Source organism: Phyllostomus discolor, chromosome 6 (genome assembly GCF_004126475.2).
Source record: "Phyllostomus discolor isolate MPI-MPIP mPhyDis1 chromosome 6, mPhyDis1.pri.v3, whole genome shotgun sequence".
In the NCBI taxonomy this organism is placed as follows: Eukaryota; Metazoa; Chordata; class Mammalia; order Chiroptera; family Phyllostomidae; genus Phyllostomus; species Phyllostomus discolor.
The window spans coordinates 85,992,380-86,018,825 of NC_040908.2; the positions used below are offsets into that span (position 1 = coordinate 85,992,380).

General features: G+C 42.4%; 2 protein-coding genes and 1 pseudogene across 6 annotated transcripts in view; all 3 read right to left on the minus strand.

The window, feature by feature from the left end:
* Nucleotides 1-9,392, minus strand: part of DIXDC1 (DIX domain containing 1) — a 71,641-nt gene extending 62,249 nt beyond the window's left edge. Inside the window, exon 1 of one of the 3 annotated variants that reach the window (XM_036028569.1) lies at nucleotides 9,051-9,392. In XM_036028569.1, the coding sequence (XP_035884462.1) occupies nucleotides 9,051-9,110 (60 nt within the window). In that variant the 5' untranslated portion in view covers nucleotides 9,111-9,392. The remainder of the gene's footprint in view (nucleotides 1-9,050) is intronic. The other 2 variants (XM_036028568.1, XM_028514484.2) reach the window with 2 other exon arrangements.
* Nucleotides 9,393-14,063: 4,671 nt separating this feature from the next.
* On the minus strand, nucleotides 14,064-17,727 carry LOC114499304 (annotated as a pseudogene).
* C6H11orf52 (chromosome 6 C11orf52 homolog) lies at nucleotides 16,629-25,427 on the minus strand. Of its 3 annotated transcripts, XM_036028577.1 has the most exons (6): nucleotides 24,691-25,335; nucleotides 24,211-24,255; nucleotides 20,769-20,806; nucleotides 19,719-19,777; nucleotides 18,029-19,480; nucleotides 16,629-17,585 (listed from the first exon to the last, which is right to left on the minus strand). In XM_036028577.1, exons 1-5 carry the CDS (start codon nucleotides 24,720-24,722, stop codon nucleotides 19,232-19,234), a joined length of 423 nt encoding a protein of 140 aa, XP_035884470.1. In that variant the 5' UTR covers nucleotides 24,723-25,335; the 3' UTR covers nucleotides 16,629-17,585; nucleotides 18,029-19,231. The 3 variants fall into 3 exon arrangements, with proteins under 3 accessions (XP_035884470.1, XP_028371176.1, XP_035884472.1); XM_028515375.2 differs by lacking the exon at nucleotides 24,211-24,255 and having other exon boundaries at nucleotides 24,691-25,327; XM_036028579.1 differs by lacking the exon at nucleotides 16,629-17,585 and having other exon boundaries at nucleotides 19,448-19,777; nucleotides 24,691-25,427.
* Between the last annotated feature and the right edge of the window lie 1,019 nt (nucleotides 25,428-26,446).

Genomic DNA, 26,446 nt, shown 5'->3' on the forward strand with positions numbered 1-26,446 from the left:
GGACTAGCTCTTCTCCCTTCCTTTTAAGTCTAATCTGGGAGCCAACCACGAAACCAAGTGTCACTGCGTCTTCTCTTTGACCTGAAGATATCTGTACTCGGTATCCAAGAGACAGGTCAAGACCCTGTTGTTGCTATAAATGCCTACTGCTGGCTCTGAAAAAACTGGTTTGAATGACAAATCAGACACTCATGAGGACCACCCACACCACCCACTTGTGCCACAAAGATGTTTTCTTAAAAGATGCATATACTGGAAACCTAGGCCCTGGTTTTAAATTTTACTAGAGGTACTTCTGAAATACCATATGCTTTTTGCAACAGACTGTTATTCTCTGGTGGTTGAACTAGCAGTTCCATTTTTTTCTTCTTCTTTTTTTTTTTTTTTTTTTTTTTTGGCGGGGGTGTGGGCAGCAGGGGGCTCAGAATCTTTTCTCAAAATTCAACTTGTGTGAAAGCCAGATAAGTAAAATAGGGGAAAACAGTGATTCTTAGTTAGCACCAGGGTGGGTAATTCAAAGTCTAGCCACCTTTGCCCCTGTATACCCTGCAAGCCTATTGGAATATCCCCTTAAGTGGTTCTTGTATAAGCTGGGGGAAAAAAAGCACTGAATTTTGTTTACTTCTAGCAGTATCATTTTATAAGTCAATTATTTAGCAAAGACAAAATACAATAGGTTCAGCAAAATGAAAACATCTGAAATATTCATAAATATATCTTGGCAATAGCTGGTATGGCTCAGTGGATTCAGCACCTGCCTGTGAACCAAAAGGTAGCTGGTTTGATTCCCCATCAGGGCACATACCTGGGTTGCAGGTCAGGTCCCCAGTGGAGGGAGGGCATGCGAGAAGCAACTGACTGATGTATCTCTCACACATTGGTGTTTCTCCTTCTTTCTCCCTCCCTTCCCCTCTCACTAAAAGTAAATAAACAAAATCATTTAAAAACAAGAAATATATAAGATCCAAAGAACTACAATCAGTTTTCAATCAGGCTGAGAGGAAAAAAGGAGAGGCTGGAGGTGTAACTAACAGCTCTTGCCATAGCTGTCCAGCTCACAAAACTCCCTCTTTCATAGAACCATGCGCCCTCTTCATATTCAATGGTAGGCCCCAGGACTGAGTTGCTATTATATCACTCCCTCCCCCAGCCACAGCTGACTGGTCAAACCCAGTAGATCTCCAAAATTTTTTGATCTTGCATTTAGTAATAGAATCAGTCACCTTCCCCACCATCCTTCTCTCTGTGTTTCTCCAGCCTCTCTTTGACAAAATTGTAAGATACAAAACTTAGATGCTACCATAGACCATGTTGCTCACCTGAGAGAGAAAAGCCATTAGTAGTGAAAGTAAATAAAGCCACCCACAAGAGGAACCAGAGATAAGAGGCAAAAAGCAGAGGGAGAGATCCTATCAGCATTTGAGTTCTTGATATTCATTGAGACTCTGCTCCATCCTTGCCCATTCCATGATTTAGGTTTTCAGTCTTTCCTTGGACTCCATGAGTCAGTAGATTCCATTTTCTATCTCTGCTAGTTCAAGTTGGGTTCTTGGCACATGCAACCAAACTAATAAGAAAAGGAAGATGCTTTTGGCTTGGCAGAGGCTTAAGTGGGACTTACTTTGTTCATATTGAATCCAGTTCAACTGACACCAGCTGCTTCCACTACGCCACCAAGTTCGACCCCAACTAGATCAAAGTTGTTCATATACCTGAGGTACCTGAGGTATGTTGATGGGCAGCTTGGTGCTTCATCCATCCTGGCCCCCAAGATCAGCCCTTGGGGTCTGTCTCCAAAAAAAAATTGGTGATCACATCACCAAAGCAAACAGTGACTGTATTAGCATAGGTAGTTAGCTAGTTATTAATAAAGAAAGGAAGCAAAGGGAATCAGACATTGTCAAGCAGGGTCAGCTGGGGAGCATGGGCCAGTTTGCTCCATCGAGAAGTTACAGCTTCACACACTGCCCTCAAAACCACAAGCCTGGTCCCTGTAGATCACTGGGGAAAGGGAAAAACAAGGGGAGGTAAGCACATGTGCAATAGGAGCCAAAATGGCAACCATAGAGGCTGGTCAGTCTAGCCTAGGGAAACAATGGACAGTTGGAAGTCAGGCTAGCGCAAACTTGCAAAAGCTTGGGAAGTTGACTGGTTATTTTCAAGAAGCTCCTGGTCCTTCCCAAGCCCAAAGTAATATAATCCCAGGGAACAAAGCCCTTCTCATTCTCATTTGGGAACAAGTGCTTGCCCTGTTTGTTCCTGCATTCTCTCCATAGTAACCATGCAGGTATAGCAGCTGTGTGGACTACAAATGCAGGCTCCAGGTGGGAGCCTGGGTACAGCATCACAGCCAGAAATAGCTCTAAGCTACCTGGACAGGGACTGAGTCTGCTAATGCTGGGACAGTGAAACAAAAACTCTGGACAATGGCCTTTGTTTTAGCCTTGCTGAGGACACAACTGAACTTTTTCCATGGTGGGATGGAAAGATATGGGACATTAGAAACCCCAAGACAGCCTTCTATTTCCATCCAAATAAATCTTGCCACGCCACACTTTCCCCTGCATGGGTCCATGAAATGCTTGTGATCCTGTGAAAGAGCCCCACTTCACTAGCAACAACTCTAAGGGTCTGAGGATTACAGTGAAAATGACCATTCAGAACAGAAAAGCCCAAAATGAAGTAATACTGATAAGTGACTCAAGAGTTGAGAAATTTTAGTTTAAGGTAAGTAGTTATAAGCCTGGTAAGTAATGCATGTGTTAAAGCTATTGTTTCAGAAACTACAGAAAAGGCCCATCCTGGCCCCCAAGAGAGACAGCCGACCTCCTGGGGCACTGCTAAAGATTACTGCCTGGGGAACAAATGGAGGCACCTGGACCATTGTATTCCAGGGAGAGACAGATGACCACCTGCCCCTAGGAAAAGCCAACTTCCCAGGTGAGAATATTGCAGGTTTTTAATCTAATTTTCCCTGAATTTCAAATCCCTTCACTGTACTTTGTTATAAAAAGGCTGGCTTGGACAGAAAATGTAAGATGGTCCATTAGGGTATGAACCAGCCATCTTCTTAAATCACCAGCCATCTGAATAAGCACCCGTAAAGATTCAATCCCTGTCTCTGCTTATTGGGGCCAGTATGTGACAGACAGCACCAACACCGGTCTTTTCTGGTTTCAACACCTTCTGCCTCTGCCTTGATCATCAAAGCCCTCAAAGAACTGCCAAGAGACAGAAAGTAGCAAAACAAAAAACAAAAAAACCCATTAAGCACAGTGGAAATATCACTCTTGATGACACCATCCACACTGCCTGACAGATACGGCACTGATCTTTAGCTAGAAAACTCTCCTGAACCACTAAAGAGACTCTGGGGACTGCCTAGGCTGTGCCCTGCAGTGTTGATGGCCACCACCCTCATGACATCATAAATGATGTCAGCAGTGGTGCAGTAGAATGCCCACCAGTTAAGAACTACAAAGGAAAATATTTCAATTAAAGATCATTTGACAACCAACAACAACAACAAAAAGACAATCAAACATACAATGTTTGTGACCACAAAGAACTACTCTTGATCCAGAATTAACATTTCTAACTTGTTCCATGGAAACTAGAAGGATGCCTAAGTAATCCAGAGGTCTAGAAAGACTGAGGGTTTTTATGATAACCCTCTGAATCAGATCTCAGGGAAAAGACAAGCAGAAGCAGCAACAGTCAAAGCTGTCTGAGCAGGACTTTGGCTTCACAAGGCTGACCCACTCTCAAGCTATGAGTGGCTGGTATGGGAACGGACCTCAGCAACCCCATACTCTCCATCAGCTTCCTTTAAGACACTCCAAGTAACCCTACAACATAAATTTAAACTCTTCCAATAAAAACAATTCTGTCTACCATCTTAATTTGTGCAGGACATCTTGACCTTGAAAGCTTCCCCACTGCCAAATGTAACTTTCTTTGTTTTTCTTTGGGACCTGCCCTTGCTTCCAAACAAGTTTGTAAACTCAGCCTCTGCTTTCTATCTCCTTTAAGCCTCAAGATGAAAGAAAATTCCTACAGGGGACTTGTTTGGTTAAGAGTTGCAAAAGCACTGACTGGGCTTTACCAGAGAAGTCTGTGGGACCTACCATTCCTAGTGTAGAAACATCGAAGGAGTGGGCTTTTATGGCTTCCTGCTGACAAGCAAGAAAGCAACTGGACTCCTGTGCTGTGCTGGAGAGTTCCACAGATCTGAATGGCTGGGGAGGGAAATCAGTTCACAGTGAAACCAGATACCTGTTTCCAACCCTGAGACACCATCTAGCAGCAGAAGCTGGGGAGGTCGGGGTGGGGCCACTGCTGAGAAACTGAGAGGAAGCAGGAAGTTCGGAAACCTTGAGTTATCACTGGTCTGAATTCTGCCAGTAAAAGAATGTAATATGGGGGTTTTTTTTTTCCTATTAACTCCTTTAGGCCTTTGCTTAACCAGGAAAGGCTACTTGTTCACTGAATTTGGTGGCTAATTAGGTAAAAATAAAGTTCACAAGTAAAAATATTAACTTTCTTCCTCCCTACATGGAAGGGCTCATTGTACTAGTGTTCAGCCCAGTGGTTAAAGGATAATATACCAGAAAGTAAAAACCTAAAGACTTTCTGAAAAATTTCACCTCCTAACCTGACTTTTAAATTTCCATTAGTCACAAGCTCTGTAAACACTCTGTTCTTTACAAGTGCATGTTATAAGGTAAGTGTCAATGAACACATGTGAACGAATGAATGAATGAACAGATGAGGTATCAATGAATGTCCCATACTAAAAACAGGGCATGGAGTCCCCCTCAGTGCCTTTGGGATTGTTCCCTATCCCCCTACAACATCTGACCACTGAAGATTATGTCCATGACCACTTAAACAGGTTTGGGGATAACAAATAAGGAAATACATTCAAGAAAGTTTCCTTCAGTTTGAGTCCTCACAGCCTAGACAACAAGGCTGGTCGTGAGGGAGTGGCACCTGCCAAAGAGTGCCCTATCACTGCTCCTCCACACGCCTGGCCAGGCCGTCACTCACCATCACATAATGCTGCATGATAGTTTGCTGCCAGGGAGCATCTGTTTAGCTGGCATTGACTCCCGTGGAACAAAGCCAATGAGTTTGGGTGAGGAGAGGAGAAACCAGTCAGGATAGAAAAACGAAGGCTGGGGAATGTGATGCTTTGTTACATTAAAGACTTAACTGTCCTTTAATTTCTACAGCAAAGCACAGAGGAAGTCAATGGAAATGTCTGAAAGCCTCTACCTGAAGGCATGAGGCACTCAGGAGAGATAGGCTGTAGCTGCTCCACATGCCAATCCCCTTCTTCACTCACCCTATGTCCCCTTATGGGAAAGACGCCAGACAAAGGCCCTTCCTGTATTTCTCAGGGACTGCCAAGCAAATGACTCTCCACGTGGTATTTAAATTTCTACATGGAGAAAAACTGGTATGGAGAGTCTCCCAGGTCATGTGTTTAAAAGGTTAAGGCTCAGGCACTTGATTTCCTGTTGATCAACATTTTAAATCATTCCTAAAACTTTCAGTCCCTCAGGCAATCCCCAGTCCAGACAGACATGGGTTTGCTCTGCCTGACAAGCAGGATTCCTGCATCACCACAATTTTCCCAAGTTTGACACTTTGAACATTTGTTTATTTTCATTGACCTGTGAGATCCACTAGGGCACATACTCAATGTTATTCAACTTACATTTCCAGAGCCTGGCATGGTGCCTGGTAAACACAATCATTCAGTGAATGTCTATTGAATCAGTACTTGCATGCATGTTTTCCAAGGAGCAGATAAAAAAGTCTGGTTTCAGCAAGCAGGTAAGTTGGTAAATATTTGGTACTTTTCATGGTATCATTAAGTAGAAGATATCTCTATAATCCCCACAAATACTACCTCTTTTATGGCACTTATCACACATTAAGCATCCTATTATGGTTTTTTTCAGTACACCTATAGATCTCTCCCTATAAATTCCTTGGAAGCAGGAATTAGGTGTTTTTCAATTATTTTATCCATCTCCTCATCCAGTAAGTGAACTATTAAATAACTAAATGAATTAATACTTATTGGCCAAACTACAGTAGTCTTCAGTCTACTAAAAAATCCAACACAAGCACCAAAATACTTTTTTAAAGAAAGTCTAGGCCCCAGAAAAAACACTTGCAGAAATTCATGTTGGCACCTTAACCAAAGGCAATGTTCATGTGTCATCAATACTAGGTGGCAGAGAAAACAAATGTAAACTATAGAAAGGCCGGGCCCAAAACCTAAGAGAAGGGGATGACAGCAGGGATGGGCTACAGAATGTGGCAGTAGCCAAAGCTTGTGGAAAATTCATAAGCAGATTACCCATGTCAATAAAAGGGGCTACACTAAAACCACTGAGATGGATCAATTCTGTGAGTGATGTGTCTGGGTGTTGAGACCAGGGCTTTATTCAAGGAACACGACAGAAGAAAATTTTGTCATACATAGTTATGTATAGTGGCATATGATTGAGAACAGAGCCAATGGTGGGTAGGGGGAAGCCCTGATTCATTGAGCAGGGTCTCTCTTGGCTGCATGGAACCCTAATAATTAACCAGTTAGGGCTATAGCTTCATTTCCTGTGGCAGTTTTCTCTGCCATAAAGAATAAGGTCACAGCCCTAACTACACAGACCTTAGAAGCAACTAGGTGATGAATAGCTTCAGATATGTTGGATTATGCCCCAGAGATGACTGGGTTCATGTAGTATTCTTAGTCTCAGTAAGAAGAGTTTCTCAGAGGAACTGAAGTATATTCTGACACTGGCTTTTACGTCCCTATCTACATCCTTATCACATGACTCTAAAAAAAGAAATTCAATATTACTGGATCTATTGAGCAACCCTAGAGGCTGGAATAGGTCAATTGGGGCACCATCAATTCTGAAATAACTAATCACATCATTATTCAGTAGCACTAAATGTGATACAGTATGTAAAAACAACTGTTCAATTTACTATGTGAATAAAAGAATTATTTAAACTTTAAAGGACCTTTGAAATTTAACATATTACTATTATTTAGATTATGTCAATTTCTCAGAGAAACCAAAAGTATTTCTTGCTGTCAGAGTTCAAATCCACTAAAAGAAGGGAATGGGTTCCATACTAGCCTGTAGGGGAGGTGGAGGGAGGTTTACAGGTTGGGTAGAAAAATCAAATGTGAAAAAGGAAAAAAGAGGCATTACTGCATTATTCTAGAGATGAAATAATAACAGAGTTGCGTCTATTGTTTTTATGAAGACTCATGACCACCACAAAAAGAAAACTCTCCCACTCTCCCTTGCCCTTATGTTTTATAAGAATTGGAGGTTGGAGGATATTTATGGACACACTACAGCATTAAACTGACAGCCAAGCCTCTTGGCTCTTCAGTACAAAGGTCTGGAAGTAAAAATGAACAGAAGGCAAAGAGTAGGACTAACTCTGCTGGTTTCCTCCTCCCTATAAGACAGTAGGACCTGATACCTGGCAACTGTGTTTAAAAAAGGAGAGGCCAGAGGAAAGACCTAAGGGGCTTCTGCAATAATTGGTGGTTAAGTCAGACATACGAAGTTTGAGACCACGAGAGGCCTAAAGGCAGAGAAAAGAGGAATCAGGAATATTGGAAGCACTCAAAGAGGTGGCTTCCCGGCTCTTGGCTACAATTCCCATATGTGTGTTCAAAGGGGGCTGACATATAGATGGGGATCCCCGCAGTACAGGCAGGATGCAAATTCTGCCCTTCCCTGAAGGCTGTGACACCCTTCAGCCAAATGAAAATTCTGACTCAAGTCAGTTAAGTCAGGATAGCATCTCTGTAGTTTTCCTCTATGGGGGACAAAGCTGGGGGACGCTGGCCAGGACTGGAGGAGGCTCTGGGACAGGTCAGGCAGCAGAACTCCTTAATTAGACACAGGAATTAAGAAAAGAGCCTGTACAGCAGGTCTGGAAAGAAAGCCTTACACACAAATTCATGAGAATTGTTACCTCTGGGGAAAAGGCAAGACTGGAGGGGTGGCCAAGGCACTTGGTCATGCTGGTAATGTTCATATTTAAAAATGTATTCATATGTTTGTTATTTAACTAAAAGCTAATTTTTTAAAAAAAAATCTTCAATTTAAGAAAGAAAAGGAAGAAGGAGAGGTGGAAAGAAAAGGAAGAAGGAAGAAAGACACAACTAACAATCTAGGTCTCCTTGTAGGTGTCTCCCTGGATGCTGGGATAGGGCAACCTAAAGGGGTGGGGCTAAGAAGCAGTGAAAGATGGTGCAAATCGCAGTAAGGGAAGGGTCCTAAATCAAAATTTTTTGAGTCACAAGAGAAGGAAATGGAATATATGACAGAATTGTGAGAGAAAACAGTGAAGAGAAAAAGACCCTAACCAGCCTGTCCCCCCTGCTGCCTGTCAGGTTGGAGCCCCAGATCCCCACTCTCAAACAGGAGGGAGCAAATGCAGGCTCCCCAGAATTGGGCCTCCTCTCTCCTCTTATGTCCTCTCTGCCAATCATGCCCTCGGTTGTGGCGAAATCTGTTGCCCTGGATTTAGTAAAAGATATCAACATGAAGATTCATATGGACCACCTTCTCATCCTGCCCTCTCTCAAACTTTCTACCAATGCAATGCCACCCCACACTTCCCTTGGCTTATCTGTTAGATTCTGAAATAGAATGAGCAGTTTTCCCAATATTCAGGAATTTCTTTGGGGAGAATCTCCCGTCGAGAGTATCGACAACCTCTTCTGGAAGGAGATAACCTCTGAATATGTGGTCCTGTGCTCTGGGCTCAGGTAAGCTTCCAGAGGTCAATGACCAACTCAGCTGGTGGTAGGCAGCCCTTTTGACTTCTCCCACTCCACCCGTCTTTCAGCACAGCATCCTCTACCTTAGCCCCCTTAGAGCTCTGCAGGCGAACTGTTCTGAGGTCCTCGTGAGGATGGGGGTGGAGGAAGACCTCTTCCAGAGAATAGGCGGGAAGCGTTGGGGGAGGGGAACTGGGGAGTGGGAGGAGCAGACAGTTACCTCGTTGAAGCCTTCCTGCAGGACGTCCAGCAAGTTCCCCCGGGTAAGGCAAGCTAGCATTGTTCCTGCCCAAGGCTCCTGAGCGGGGCCTCCAGGCCAGGCTGCTGCGCCTCCTTCCTCCCGCTGCACACAAAGACTCTCGGTTCAGCGCATAGGGATTTTCTCCGGAGTCTTCCAAGCCACTTACTGGAAACCCAGACTTGAGCCAAACTAGCGGCTTCCACTGGGCATGCTCCTACAGAGGCCTCTGCAGGAGGGGCGGGAGGCGCAGCGGAGGTTCCTATAGAAACAGCTGGGTGTGCACAGGATGGACCCGCGCTCACTAGCGGCCTCCGCCCAGCCTGAGGGAGGGACAGCACTGGGGGTGGGGGGGGGGGCGTGCCGCACATAGTCACAAGCGCTACACACACGCTGTCAAACAGGCGGGCGGGCCGGCGTGTGCATGCGCTTGCAGTTAGTTACACATGCACACACCAGATCTGCAGGCAGGCATGTTTGAGTGAACGCGCACTGCACACGCGCGCGCGCACACACACACACGTAGGAGTTTTTTTGTTGTTGTTGTTTTTATTTCATTTTGTTTTATTTTATGTTTTATTGATTATGCTATTACAGTTGCCCCATTTCCCCCCCTTTATTCCCCTCCTCCCTGCACACCCCCTCCCACCCGCATTCCCCTCCTTTAGTTCATGTCCATGGGTCATATATGTGTTCTTTGGCTTCTACATTTCCTATACTATTCTTAACCTCCCCCCGTACATCTTCTACCTACCATTCTCTATACCTTCCCCCCAACTCCTCACTGATAACCCTCCATGTGATCTCCATTTCTGTGGTTCTGTTCCTGTTCTAGTTTTTTGCTTAGTTCATTTAGGTTCAGTTGTTAATAACTGAGTTTGTTGTCATTTTATTGTTCATATTTTTTATCTTCTTTTTCTTAGATAAGTCCCTTTAACATTTCGTATAATAAGAGCTTGGTAATGATGAACTCCTTTAACCTGACCTTATCTGGGAAGCACTTTATCTGCCCTTCTGTTTTAATCAGTTAGCGCGGTACTTATACAGCAGTATATGTGCGGGTGATGCCGAGGTTGTGAGATCTTATGATTTAGGGCCTCAAGTACCCACTGCATGGTGGGTGGGAAGGGGAGTGAATCATAGTCTTACCACCCCCCCCCGCACCACTGCCACGAGCTGAAAACAGCAACCTTTTTCCATATGGGGCCTGGACAGTGAGGTTAGGCTAAAGAAGGGGAAGCAAAAGGGAAAGAAAATCAGAAAGAGAAGAACCATTCAAAAGAAGAAAAAAGAAAACTTTAGTTATTGATGGTATTAGGATACATTTAATAGAAATAGAACTAAACAAATCACACAGGATCACAACAGAAGTATCAAGGATAAACCAAGGATGACCAAGGCTTTAACAAAATATCCCTTTCTTTCTTTTTAGAATAACTTCTAAAAGGTAAAACAGAGAGCAGGCTAACAGCTCTGGGGGAGTTAGGGGATGGAGACATGGAGCAAGAAGGAAAAAGGACTCATGGACATGGACAACAGTGTGGTGATGGGGGAGTGGGGAGAGAGTATAAGGGGAATAAATGGTAATGGAAAAAATACAAAATAAAATAAAATGTAAAACCCATATCTTCAATGAGTTTTAAGTTAAATGGATTTTAATGAAAAAACAAAAATGTCCTGGTGCTTTTCAAAGTTAAGTAAAGCTTGCTCAAGTGAAATAGAGCTATTCCCCTCTCTTTCTAGTTATACAAGTCACAGCCTTATTTATTTTTAAGAACACTAGTCATTTGTACTCTCAGGGCATACTCCTATTCCTATAGGAAAACTGGAAGCTCAAAGAACACTCATATGTATTATGTTACACCTCGTGATCCCAGATGGAGGGGAAGCGTTTTGGTGGTGAGGCTCAGAAAAGGTCAAGGCCTGTCCAAGGACACAGCTGGTCTGTGACAGAGACAGTTTGAGGAGCATAATTTTGCAGAAGGCCCAGATTCTTTCCCCATACACTATTAGTACCTTATCAAGAAAGGTCAGTAAGGGCTCTTAATCAACCAAATGGCGTCCTTCTCGGGTCAGTGGAGAAAAATCTTTACCCAGAACAGCCAGAACCAGCAACATCTTCCCTGAATGTTTAAAGCTGCTAAACACAAATATGCTTCTGAGAAGAGAGACACCTTCCTTCCAACCATAGCAAGCAGGGAACAAAAAGCCAGCAAAGGTGTTAAGTGGTTGGTGCTGATTTAATACTATGGGTTCTATTCTGACTAAGACTGGGAAAAACCATGACAACAAATTAAACTGAACCTGAGCAGCCCACAAGTCAGAAGACTATCTTTCATAATCTATCCAAGAAATTTAGTTGCCAAGAACTCCCCTCACCTGGACCACAGTCCATATACCCTCAGGTAAGTCACTAACCCATGTTAATGCAACAAGTCCCTTTTAAAAGAGAAGTACGTTGCTTCTAACAGCATAAAATTGCATGCAACACATCTACATGCATAGAGATACAAACCCAAACATCCAGTCGGTGGTTCTCTGAACAGAGAATTCTGATTGGTTGACAGTCCATCATGCTTTGGACACAACAGACACTATTGAGACATCAGAAGGAGGTCCTGCTGTTATCTATGCCAAGAGGTCAGTTTCTCAAATAAGTCATTTATTAAAGGAGATCCTGTGAGCTCAATGTTCCTGAGAAAAGATTCATTGATCTCATTTGGCCTAACTCCCTCATTTCACAGATGGGGAACCAAGGCTAGGAGATAGCTTACAGTCATCCAGCTAGACAATGTGGGAGCTAGGATCTGAAGCCAAGGTCTCTTAAGCCCAACCCTGTGCTATTTGCCTTGCACCTCACAGTGTGCTGGAGAATTGAGAGAGTAATTGTGGCAAACTGGTAAAAGACTTATTATGGGGCATATGGTCCAAGATTAAACTATTTCTTGAAAGTCTATAATTATGTCAACCACATATTCTACAGCAGTAGTGTCCAATAGAACTTCCTGTGATGCTGGAAATGTTCTGTATCTGTGCTGTCCAATACAGTGGCCACTAGCCATATGTGGCTATTAAGCACTAAAAATGTGGCTAATATAAATGTGGACCTAAAATGTAAATGGCATTAATTTTTAATTCATTTAAATTTAGATAGTACAGCCCTGACTGGTGTGGCTCAGTTGGTTGGGCATCATCCCACCCAGCAAAAGGTCACCAGTTCAATTCCCGGTCAGGTCACATGTCTGGGTTTCAGGCTTGGTCCCTGGTCAGGGCACATACTAGAGGCAACCATGCAATGTTTCTCTCCCTGTCTTTCTCCCTCCCTTCTCCTCTCTCTAAAAATAAATAAATAAAATATTTTTTAAAAGTACTCACTGTTTTAAAAAATTAGATAGTACAGTTGCAAAATATTCTGTTCCATTGTTCCCATACAACTATTAAAATGTTCTAAAAATTATGATATTTTCATATATAGCCTGGTCTCACACTTGGGAAAAGCACAAAATTCCTGTTGGAGCATATAATCTGCTTTTTTGCTCAGAAGATATGTTCACCATACTTATGGTCTGCCTGACAAGGTAGCCCAGGTGAAGAACTTTGCTTTTACTCCAAGCAGCACTAACATTTAGTATTCCTTCCATCCTCCCCATCCCACCCTATTGTGATAGCAATATAATAACTGGGAGAAAAAGTGGGTTAGCTACAAGAACTAGGAATAACTAGGACAATAACCTGCATCCCATAGTGCCCCGTCCGAGAAATCAGCAAGCCACTCTGGGTAGCTGGAACACTCCCACTCATGCAGGCCTGCCATTCACTCTGCCTGGGAGGAGAGGCAAAGAGTCCAAGCAAGCTGCTTCCTGTGTATCACTGCCATGCTGCCTGATTTCTGAAATTATACTAGGTTTCCTCAGCCCTGCATTATTTTAACAATGAAGGTAGATACCTCCCTCAGTGACTCAAACCAAAAGCTATACAACCATAATATAGCAAAACTGATCTTTTACTATGTGCCAAGCCCTGTGCCAACTGCTTAGATACATTAGTTCATTTGGTGGCCAAATTACCATAAACATTTTTTTATATTTTCCCATTTTACATATAAAGAAGGAGGGTTTGGAGAATAAGTAATTTGCCCTAGACCCTATAGCTACTAAATGCTGAAGCCAAAGTCCAGTTTCTTAATCATTATGCAATACTTTTACATGATGCTTACAACAAAGGAGGTATTCAGTAAATGTTTTCAGTTGAATGAATGAGTGAATGAATGAATGAATGAATGAGCCAGTGGAGGAAACATCAAAACTCTTACATCACTTCTAATAATACAGATAATAACATGTTAGCCTAAGTAAGACTTTGAGCCTTAAGCAGAACTGTCTTTTGGTGAAAATATTGACTGTGATTTCTCCTTGTGTAAAAGGGAAATGTGTGAAGTTCACACCCATATAAAATTTAACACATCGATTATGAGCAATCATTAATGACTATGAAGCAGAAAGGCAGATTGAATAAACAAACCAGAATTTTCAATGGAAATATTTTAAATGAATCTGAAATAATTTCTTAATCTTCCGTTTCCTCACATTAACAAGTTCCTTGGCAATAACATATGTTTAGAATTTCCACTGCATTTATCTTTAGAGACATCAGCATAAATTTACACAAAAGGGCTCATATCTACCAGCAAAGGTCTCAAACATGTCCTAGATCTTAAACTGTTCTCTTTGTCTCCAGGCTTTTCTGCCAGTCTGCACCCCTTAAGCTTCCTCAGACTGCTCAAATGTCTTTAAACACTCCCTCTTCTTAGCATGTCAGATATGAATTCCTTACTCCCACCTCTTAAAGCCTCCCCTCACATTGTCTAGGCTCAGGTATGCAGGTTCTAGACTGCTCCACAAACTTACAAGGCTCATTTTCACCTCCATGCCTTCTTGAATGTCCCTCTACCATTCTTTATTTATTTATCTGTTTATGTTTCAAGCTCCTATTTAAAAACAATGATCTATGATAAATTTTAGATCTTCTTGAAAGCAGTCACATCCATGGACTGCACATGATCCTCGGAGCAGTGATCCACTCCTTCAGCATATCTGTTCCAACTTTATCGTCTTCTGCTACACAATGCATTTGAAGGTTTTTAATTCCACACCACATGGGAACCAGTTTAGAAGAACCCTAGACTAAGCTGTCTGCTTGAATGCCCATGACAAGCTCCTCTTATTCTGCCATACCCGTCTCATCATCCCAAGGTTTCACATCCAGTAAGATGGAAGACTTGGCAACAAATGAAATGCAGGTCTTGTGGCTTTCTTTGACTCATACTGTGCAAGGCATTCGTCTCTCAGGTGCTTTGCTTCTTAGCTTTCCCCTCCCTCATCAGACCCAAAGAAATCAATGTCCTCATTGTCTTTACCATCCATAGCTCCACTTTGTCTTTCACATTAGCAGGGCTATACTTGCCCAAAACTTTCTTCACTCCTGGCACGTTGGCCATTTCCTTTCGTAAGATTTGATGTGATTATACCAACGTGTGGTGTGATGCAATCTGCAGATGGTGGGGCCAGAGACTGCTTTAAATACTGCCACCTTTGCTTGTAATGGCACATAGCCCTAGATGTGGCTCTTCTCCACCAGGTAGTCATGGAGCACCTGGAGGCAAGTGGGGATTTTCAGGTCTCCAAAACCCATGGTGCTGGCGGATCCAGGAGCTGGACGGCAGCTAACAAAAAAGGAGGTGCAAGCAGTTGGCAAGAGGACTAAGAGGGAGAAAAAAGGCTCCCAAACTTCTGTTTCTCAAATCTTCACTAGGCCTAATTCAAGTTTCACTTCCTTGCGAAACTTCTCTGACCACTCTTAATTTTGTTAAAATCAAGGCAGATCTGATAATAATCTGTCTGACACACTCACCTCCCAGATAACTCATGGTTCATTCCTGTCCAAATGTCATGTTAGCTATTTGGCCTGCTCTGAGTGCTCTCCTTAAAATGACAGCATCCCCTCACCCCAGCATTTCCAAGTCTGATTTATATTCGTTTTTCTTCCTAGCATTCACCACCATCTTGTATATTAGATATTCACTTATTTATTATAGTCAGCATCCTCCTGCCCAGAATATAAAATTCCCCATGAGGGCAAAGAATTTTATCTGTTTTGTTACTGTTTTGTTATCTGGGTAATCTCAAGAACCAAGAATATGTCATGACACATAGTAGATATTCAATAAATATTGGCTCAATAAATGAATGAATCTTCCTCTCTTTGAAATTCAAAGGTCATAGCATATTCCATACTATATCATTTAGCACTTATAGTTAATTAAGAATGTGAACTTTATCTCTTCTGCTGTATTTTCAAGACAAATATAAATAATTTCTGGTACTCTTCTAACCTTTCTTCATCAATGTATTCTTTCATTAATCATTCATTAATTATATGTTGAGCACCTATTATATGCTATTACATGCTAGGTCCTATTCTTTTAGCAAAAACTTCAAGAACTCAGTTACACATAAATACATACACATATACACACATGCAATAAAAAAGACTAAAAAGAAAGACTGGTAAAGTGAACACTGGTAAAACCGAGACTCCAATATTAATTATGTGGGTACAGTGTACAAAGGGAGTGTGACAGACTGAATGGGTAGAAAAAGGAAAAAAAGACAGAATGGTGAGAGACTAGAGTAGGATGTTGCCAAAGTAATCACCAGATGCTAGTGCTTAATATAAACTATACCAAAGCAGATATGCAAATATATTCAACATGAATTTTTAAAATTTACATTTCAGTTTCCAGCCAGCTATCCTCCAGGTATAAATTAAATTAAGAGGAGCGACACCTGGTGGATATTTTGGAACTGATCCTTGAGTTTCTCTACTACTAAAACACTGTAAATGCCTGCCCCCGTGCCTCTGGGCTGCCATTTATAATGTGTTAGGGCATCACATTACTAATTGCACTATCATGAAATAATCTTTGTGCAGAACCCAAGGTCTCATTGCAAGAGGCAGCTAGCTTTCTACTAAGGACCTTTCAATTTCTCAATTAATGTCCTTGTGCTCTCTGAAGGACGTACACAAAATCTGATACCACAATTCCTTTAAAAGGTAACTTATTCTTAAAATGTTGACATCCTTTGACCTAGGCATTCTACTCCTGGGACTCTACCCTATGAAAAAAGTGTGAAATGAGGAAATCAATTATTTATTTACAATGGGGAGATGAAACCTATCAGTTCAACAATAGAGGAAAGGTCAAGTAAATTACAGACATTGTAATGTTTACCAAGCATTTGTACCCACATTAAAACAAACATTTTAACAATTTTTATTTACAAACATTAAGTTAAAAAGCAAAAGTCAAAAAGTGTGTGCATATGACCTCAAACATGTCAATAATACAGATAGAAAAAAGACTAGAACAAAATGTTCTAAAATATTAACCGTGATTGCTTCTGGATGAGAGGATTATGGTTTTTGAAAGTCATGGTTTGTAGTATTTCTCAAATGCTCTACAATTAACATGCTTATTTTTACAAAAACATTATATAAATCTTTTAAACCATGCATTTGTTCTGATAAATCACTAGAAATGTTCAACCTATGCTTGATTTTATTAGTTCCAGATAAAGATAATGAATGAAGTGAGCTTGAGTTTCCATAAGAAGGGGAAGCAAGAAAAGAAAGCAAATATATTACAATTTAGTTCCAGGATCTGAGTCCTGATGGAGAAATCCCCCAGTTGTAGAACTGTACTGAAAATCCATTAATATCGTCACATTCCTCTAAACAGTACACTTACAGAGGGTTCCACTGGCAGCAGGGAGTGACAGAGTCTCAAAACCACATGGGTCCCCATCTTCCGAGTTCTCGGAAGAGCTAGATCAGAGCCACCTTGAAATAGAAAGAGGAAGAAATGTGTAAAAACAGAGTACAGGAAAAAAAATTCCAAAAGCTAAACCAATCTAGTGGGGTCAGGCCCCTGCCTCAAACCTACCAACTTAAGTCATCTAGAAGTTTCAGAAATAGGAAGCTGGTTAGCAGGAGCTCCCGTTCAAGATCTTATAATCACAACAGGGCTATTCCAATGGCATTTTAAAAAATTAGTCACTTAGGTTTTACTGGTAATAAAGAGTAATGGATCCCTATCATTAGTGAAACAAGGAAGCATTTTCTCTCCTCCCTACATTTATCAGTCTGAGACCATACAAAGGATTCTGAAGACAATCAGGAAAAATACTGGGAGCTCAGCTTCTGACACACACTTCCCTTTATCCTCAGAAATTAAGTATTAAACTAGAAAGGCAGCATTTATATTCTAAGGCAGAAATTTTTATATAGCACTTTAAGTTTACAAAGTGCTATCACCTACATCATATTTGACCATCACAGTAAATAACTCTTGGAAATAGAGTTCACAGTATTACTCCGAGCTAATAGAAAACAGCCTCTTCCAATTAGTGATGGAGGCAGTTTTCTAGCCACTTCTTCTGAATCCACTTGCACTAAGGTCTGTGTTACAGAACAGGCTGGGAAAATAATGATAATAATGCTAATTGCAGCCAGCATTGGACTACATTCCGAGTGCTTACAACTCTCACACTCCATGAAGATGACATTATTATGATCAACTTTTTGGTGCTGTGATTCCATTTTCAGCACTCTATCCGTCTTAAAGAAGAATCACTCTCAGGAATAAACCGAGGGCCAGCTGTATTTAGGAAAGGTGGTGTCCAGATAGAGAACAGGGAGTGCATTAGCATTTGTCTCCAAGTTCTGAAAGTCTGAATCGTGAATGGCACACTAAGAACCTGTAAGGCTCAGAGCGGGTTCGAATCTTCCACTTCCTCCTCCTTAGCCCTTCCCTCGCCCCTCCGCGAGTCCCCAGTACTGATCTGGATGCTCAAATGGCAGTAATAATACTTCCCAGTAACCCGCCGCCTTTCAGCACTTACCTTTTAAATCATCGGTCAGTCTGGCTCTGCATCTCCGTACCTAGCTAGCCCTTCTGAGCAGAACCTCCTCCACCAGCAGCTTCGCTGCTGCGTTCCTGCTGCCATGGTGATGGGGGGCCGGCCACCTCGGTCCCGCCTCCAGCCGGCCCCAGCCAGCTGCAGACGACACCGCCCCCGACCCAGCTGTACTCGCCTCTTAAAGGCTCAGATCACCACCCTCACCGGCCTTGACCCCGCCCTCTGTCTGGACTCCGCTTCCCGACTTCCTCCAGGATCCGTTCGCTTTCGTGGATAGAGGCGCCTCCTACTGGCTGGGACTCCGCTCCAGGGAGCCCTGGCTGCTGCAGAGGGAGCTTGCCTTGAGTGGGTCCCAACCACACTTTCGCTCTTCCCCAGCCGCTGCCCGCGGAGTGGGGCGCGAAGGCCGGCCTTTGTCAACTTACTGGACTCCCAAACTGCCATTAGGCGGGGAGAGACCCGCTGCACCTCCGTGACGTAGAGCCCGCAAATCCCAACCCCAGAAAACGCAACAGGCACATTCTGCACGCAATTTATTGTTCCTGGAGGCTCAGCACCATCGAGAGCCAACAGTCTATCCACGTAGTGCTGTCAGTGTCAGTGACTTGAAGTCTTTGTAACGGAAGGTCAGAAAATGCTTCCTCCATGCCTCAGCCTTTGACCTTATTTGTCTGGTTAGGTCAATGACCTTTGACCCAGCCACTGAGGAAATGACCCAAGCCAGGACTGGGGGCTGTGTATAAAAGCCCAGAATGCTTTTTCAGAGCGCCTCTTCTTCAGCTTTGGAGTTTCAGGTATGTAAAAAGGATACCATTAAATTAAGTTCAGCATGATCAGCTCAAGTTCTGAAGGGCTGACCTATTTTTTCTGCACTTTTCTTGAAAGCCAGGAGCAAAGGTGGGGCTCAAAACTTACTTTCCTGCACATTCAACCTAGCCCCCTTATTTTGTGCAACTCCATTCACCCTTGACTAACCCAAATACAACTGGAAGCTCTCAGTGGCAAACAAGAAATAGGCATAGGGGAGAGAGCAAGATTGGGGACATACAATTTCAGGGGCTCCTGAATTCTTTAAGCTTAAAATGTGGTCACCATTCCTGGGCTGCCACCCAGTTCCCCAAAGCAGTAGATTCTCCCACAAGAGTAGTGGTGAAATGATGGAAACCAGTCCTTCCTCCCCTAGGCTCACACTAGGGTCCCATTCTTGCTGTCATAGCAGGGTGTGGCCTGGGGGAAGGACAGGGTGGCATACTCTGTCGCATTTTCTAATTGTAGGTGCTTCACCTCCTTGGCAGAGCGTGGCTGGGTATGGCTGCACACTTGAATGACTGCATAATGTAAGCTGCTGTCCTCTGACCTGGGGCCTTGGCTCCTCTCCTGAGACACAGGCTGCTCCAATACCGGTTCACACGTATATTGTGTTGTGTCACGTCCCTGCAAAGAATAGACAGCACTAAGAGAGATTCTTGGCTTGGTTTGGTCCCTCACCTTCAATGCTGGGTCAGTTAGACCGATGTCCCTTCACTTTGCTCCTTTAGGAGGGCAGAGGAGGATGAGCCAAACAAGCAAGTTCTATAGATGACTGAGATGTGTCTGTTCCAGAGTGAAAAGGCCAAGTCCTGGCATCCCACATCTGAGCAGCCCTTGGGAAGGGACAGAGGCCTGTTATTACCTTTGTGCCATTCTGCTTCTGCTGCTGTTGCTGCTTCAGTGTCCATCTTGGTTGACTCCCTGAGAGGAGGAAATCCAATTTCAATCCATTCTCTCTTCCCTGTCTCTACTGAGGCTGCCCTCTTCAAATCTCTGTTATGGTGGACTTTTAACTAATCTCCCTACTTCTCTTCTCACCTCTTTCATTTCTGTCATTCCCACATCCAAACTCATTAGCAGGGAATGCAATCTGGCCCTGCCCATAATATCTTCCATCCCCATTCTTTACCAGTCCCTAACAAGTTCAACAAATACATGCTGAGAACCCATTAGACTCCAGGCTCTGTGCCACATTGTGGGAATAGAAGAATGAGTAGGCTATTTCTTCTACCTCAGGGAGCTTACAGTCTACTAGCTAGGAAGACAAAAAAGTACACGGACTATTACAGTGCAATGTGGTAAGTGCTCAGCTACCAAACCATTGGTCACTTTCAATTGAGCTATCCTCTTCTCTTTTTTTTCTTTCTTTCTTTTTTCTACATGAGATAATTCCCTTGCCTAAAATAGTCTCTCCTCCCCTGCTCCTCTTCCAACTTGTGAACTTGCTATTATTTCTTTAACATTGCTGTTTCCTCCCATTCTCCCACAGCAGATGTATGCATCTATTATAGGACTAGTAAATGGTATTACAATTACTTGTTTACATATCTATCTCTCAAAGTTGATTGTCCACTCTTTTAGGGACAAGACAGTATGTCCTTCCTCTTGTGCCTCTCTCCCTCCTTGAGATTCTTCAGTGCTTCACATACAATATAAGTGCTCAGTAAATTTTTGCTGGATGAATGAAAGAATGAGGAACCACTCTGAGATAATAGAAAGGATGAGACCCAAAGTTTCAGAGCTGGTCTTGAACCCAGTAACCTAAAGAGTCTCTGTGCTTCATTGTCTTCCTTTATCCCTTCCAGCACTACCCTTTGCCACCATATGCTCTTTCCAAAGACACTGCTTCTATTATGTTCTCTAATTTGCTTTCCCCCCAACCCCACCCATTCCCTTTCCTCTCCCCAGTTACCCATTTTCTTTTTCCTCTGGAAAATTGATGGGCAGCTCCTGTGAAAGGAAAAACAGATCACCTGTGTGTAATAGCCCTGGCCTCTATCTTCTCCCCTTCACCATTTGCTCTACGGTCTCCCTAACATTCTGGGATGATCTTCCCTTAGCTCCCACTAACATAGAGTCACCCAGAACCAGCCCCAAAGCATTATCAAGGGTACCACACCTCTCCCAAAGGGATGGTTCTGGAAGGTGGAGCGGTACAACTGACATAACCAAACCCGAAATACAGACTCAGGCAAGCAGGCATTACATGCCAAGGATATACTGGGTTGAGTGCTATTCTGGGATTGTCTAACAGGCTAATTCCAGCAGAGGGTAAGGGAAACCTGCCAAATAGTGGGATATTCCTGGATTCATAGACCCTCTTGCTTCTGCCTCACTGCCTGTTATGGGGTCTCTGCCAGTCCAGGATTCTCATTCTAGGAGTCACAACCAGGGCTTGTTAGTTAGGTCTAAGTCCTCAAAGCCCTTTCCTAAAAGGTGACCTCCCTTCCTGCTTCCCTGTCCTTGTTTTTAATTAATAGAGAAAGTGAGAGATGTTTAACCTTTAAGGCCCACAGCACAGGGAGCTCTGAATTTGGCGAGTGACTCAGCTATGCTGCCCTCCTGCAAGACAGACCTCTTACACTTATTTCTGACTCTCTGGGGTCCCCAGTGGAGCCAGTGTGTCTGTGATTGTCAACTGTTTGATGGCCAGAGAAACACTTGTCTGAGGAAATAGGCTGAATAGTTTGGAGCTTACTCAATGCTTTTTCTTGCTAGTACATTTCCAGCTCTCACCGGAGCCAACCTTATTTGTCTGACTCCTATCTCCCCAAGGAAGTTTCCTTCTTTTGCTACTTAAAAAGAGGGGAAAACTTCTAAATCATGTCCATTTAATTACTGTGGCAAAATCAGGCTTTTCCCACACAAATCTGACAGAGGATTGTGTTTGGTTTGATTTGCGGTTTTAATGCAGCTTGTCGAGTTGAGAGCAGTTAGAGTCACCATGTGAACTCCACAGGTAGTCCCGAAAAAAAGCTCTGAAACTACTTCTGGGTCTTTCTACTTCCACTTCTGCCACTTCAGTTCTTCCTTTCTCTTACCATTGCCTACTCAAAGCCTTATCCTAGCCTCTAAATCCCTGCCCATTGTCATTATTGTCTTCCTATTTACCCTTACCTAAGTGGGTGAAGAACATATTAATTCTAAAATAACATAGAGTTGTTTGATCCCGTTTTAGTAAATGGAGCTTGCGCCCAATTTGGATATTGCACAATGTTTGGACACAACTCAAATGGAATATTCAGTTACTTATAGGTGATACAACTTTGTTTTTAGCTTAGAATTAAGGAAACTAAATGGGCACTCTGGCATATTGTCAGTCGGAATAAAAATTGGTACAATCTTTCTAGAATGTAATTGGCACTAAGTGTAAAAAGCCTTAAACAAATGTGAGTACACTTTGATGTAGCAATTCCATATCCTAAGAAATAATCAGACAGGTACAAATATGGATACTCATCGTAGCATTATTTATAATTGCCCAAAACAGGAAATATCCTATATGGCCAATGTTGGGAACGGACTGAAAAAAATGGTATCTCCAATCAGTGAACATTACACATTCAAGAAAGATGTTAGAAGAACACCTACTAACATAGGAAATTTTACTCGTTACTAAGTTAATAAAATGATAAGATATGTTTTGGGATAAAAACTATGCACATAAGCATTTAAAAAAGATTACACGGAAATACATCCAGTCATCTCTGGGTGCTTATACTTACACTTTTATTTTCTACTTTTTGGTACTTTCCAAATATTCTACAGTGAATATGTATTCCTTTGTAATAAAAAATAATCATATTTCAAAATAAAAATCTCTTTAATTTTCATAATTTTTTAAGTCTCTGGAAGCTTATTGAAATGATGGGAAATAAAATTTACTCAGTCCTACTAGTGTTTTAAGAGGAAAAAACATAGCAGATGGAGCAAAAGTTGGCTTACAGTTGTTTGTATGGACAATACAATAATTAATAAATAATAATACAAAAATAAACTGTTTCACATACTCTCAACTGTAAACCTACTTTTGTCTTACCCTGTATTTTGGTTGGAATATCTGGTGTAATTCTAGCCAGGATCTGAAGTCAGAATGATGCTATCAGACTAGCTGTGTGACCTTCAGCAAGTTTTTAACCTCAGCAAGGTTTTCATGTTTTAATCAATGATATGAGGATGATAATAGAACCTGAACCTCATGGGATTGTTGTAAGAATTAAATAAAATAATAAATATAAACTACTCAGCTAGCTGCCTGACATATAATGAGTGTCAGTCAAAGCTGACTACTGTGACTGCCACCATCAGAGGAAAAATAACTGAAAACAAAGAACATGAAGACTTGGGAAGAAGGGAAGTGAAAGAAGCTGTTACACTCCCTTCTTTAGAAGCATTTATATGTTCCTAGATATCCTGTCTCTGTAGGACATCTTAGAGTTTAAAAAGTGCTTTTTTCCCCCCTCAATTCTGACAGCACGTCAGGAAACACATATTATTGTTCCCATTTTACAGATGGATCAGCTAAGGCCCTAAAACTTTGTTACTGAAGAAGGCAGAGACCAAATTTCCTATTATGACTATGCATTCTGTGTCTGTCACTTTGCCTGATACATATAGGTGTTGAGTAAAATACTTGTTTAATAAACGAATAATAGGAATAGGACTTCAATGTATTGACTCTAAATCATACACCATTTTCAATGTATGTCACCTATGTTTCTAAAGATAATGATACTTTATTCATAAACGAGATATCCTCAACACTGTCCCAGGCTTGGAATGCACTTGGAATGCCCCTAAAGAAGGCACTAGTTGTATGAAGCCAGGCCCAGAGGTTTATAGTGATGACTACTCTGGGAAAGAACAATAAAGACATTGCAGTTAATTTACAGTGAGGCTTTCTCATGTTCTCTGTTCTTCAAATCTATGATCTAAACAACATAAGTCATGTGATCTACATTTCTAATATATATATATTAGGCATATATATCTCTAAGTTATATATATATGTATATATATATATATATATATATAAAACACTTAGGCAAATCCTATTTTTCCTATATATTTTATATATATTTATGTATTTTTCTATATGTATTTTTTCATATATATTACTTCGTGTGTGTGTGTAAGAAAGTAATAGGATTTGCCTAAGTTCACAAAGCAAGTAAGTGTGAAAGTCATATTCAAATATTCCGGGGTAGTCTGGGGTAGTCTGACTTCTGCCCTTTTAAATGAACATTTCTCCAACGTTGTTTGGCTTGATTTGGAAGGCAATATTATGCAGTGGTTAAAAGCATGGGCTCTAAAGTCAGACAGATCTAGGTTGGAATCTTGGTTTACTTGCTTACCAGCCATGTGACCTCAGACAACTGCTCTGAGCCTCAGCTTCTGGGCTGTAAAAACAGGAGGAAGAGTAAGGCTACTTCCCTCACAGGATGGTTGGGAAAATTAAATGAGATTAATTTAATTAATCTCATTGTAAAGTGGCTGGAATAGAAAGCTATCAAATAAGTAAGCCTTCCCTCATCAGGAGAAGGGAAGGGACAGAAGGGAAAGGAAAGGAACAGGAGAACAAAGAGGAACAAATGACAATTCACCATTCCAGCCCTGCTCTGGGCATTCTACTGACAGCTGGCTTGGCTGTGTTTACTGAAGTCACTTAAAAGGAGTGAGCACAGAAGGAGGTGCTGTTCTGGTGGTGGCACAGGGAGGTGCCAGGCAGAGGAAGGTGGCAGTGAGAAGTTGGCAAAGGACTGTCTGTAGGCTCTATCTTATTCTCAGAGCCTCCACGTTCACCCACACAGATGTTACCCTTTCCCCTTACTCACCAGCTTTTCCCACAGCAGAGCCGGTTTCCCATGGCGCTCTGTCTCCGAGGGAGCCCAGCTGTTTTTCTACCTAAAGAGGCTCAAGCATTTCCTGGTTCCTGGTTTAGCTTTCAGTAGCAGCTCCCAGGGAGTCTCTGTCAGTGTCAGATTTCAACCCAGCAGGTTGGACTTTGGAAGCCACCTGCTGGAATGATTCCCAGGTGACTGCTCCCAGCCAAAGGGTAGAGGAATACACACAGGCTCCAGGTGAGAATTATCTCACCTTGGGGATTTGGAGCTGCTTTGATGAAGCCACGGACTTTGAGCTTCAAGCTTCGGTGAAAAGAAACCTGAGATAAAAAAGGGCTGTGGGATTCCTAAAGAAATGTTTCTCCAGGATATCACACTGTCACGTAAATATATCCTCCATAATAGAGCAGAGTCTTACCTTATGTTTCCCAGCACTAGTCAGCTTTGAGTTTCACTTTCAAGGTTATCAGTATCAGTTTCTTATTGTCTGTGTCCAGAATCTGGGTTTGAACACTGGAGTCTCTAGGAAACTTAATTTTAGGGAAGTGGACTCCTTTTATATTTTTTCTCCCTTCCTAGTGGAAATAACGTGAGCAAATCACTTTTTTCTTAGGACTGTAAAATGGAGTACTAAACCTATTACCTACCCTGTCTCTGGTAGAAAATCATATGACTGTATGATTGCAAGGGCTTCAGCACTTCTTAAGCACTCACTTCCTCATTCCAGCACAGAAATGTAGAATTCCCACTTAGAGCTCAACTCAGCTTCTCCTTCCAATGACTCAAAATTACACCCATTCCACACTTACCAGCAACTAGGACATTTGTGTGTACTAAGTATGTGTAATTGGTAGAGGGAAGCCTTAGGAGAAAAGGATGATTATCTTTAAATATCTGAAGGACTCTCAAGTAAAAGAAGAATTGCATTTATTTTCTGGACATCATCAGACACAATGGGCAGATGTTACTGAAATGCAGAGTTTGGTTCAATTAAAGGAAGAATTCTTGACCGGTTAAGATGGAGTCATAGGTAGACACACTTCACCTCCTTGCACAACCATAAGAAGGATCACAGCTAACTTCAAAATAAAAAACACCCAGAACTGTCAGAAAATTGAACTGTATGGAAGTCTGACAACTAAGGATTTAAAGAAGCCATATTCATCCAGATAGGTAAAAGGGACAGAAACATGGACCTGGGGCAGAGAGAAAGCAGTGTCGGCAGCGAGGGGGCAGCAGTGGCCAGTGGAACAGGTTGCCCCACATTCAGGTGTGGTGGATAAAAATCAGGAGAGAGACCTGGTGAGTGAGCAGTCCCAGCCCCAGGCCAGATCATGCAGTCCAGGGTTCTAGCACCAGGAAAATAAAGCCTCATAACTTCTGGCTGTAAAAACTAGTGGGGGTTGGGGCAATGGAAGAAACTGCTGGTCTCTATGGAGAGTTCCTTTAAAGGGCCATCACACTCCTAGAACCTATGCAAACCCACTCACTCTGGGAATCACCACCAGGGCAATAGCTAGAGGAGCACCAGTCACATACAGGAAGTGAGTGAAGTGACTGGAAATGGGGCAAGTGCCAAGTAAGCCTCCAGCAGCCAGTCAGCAGCATTCTCCCCTCTCTGGCCCCTCCCCCACGTACTGTGACAAATGGTGAAGCAGGTTGCCCTGCCCTGGCAATTACCTAAGACTTCACCCCACACAACATAACAGGTACGCCAAAATAGGGAGTCAAAGCAGCTCTACCGAAT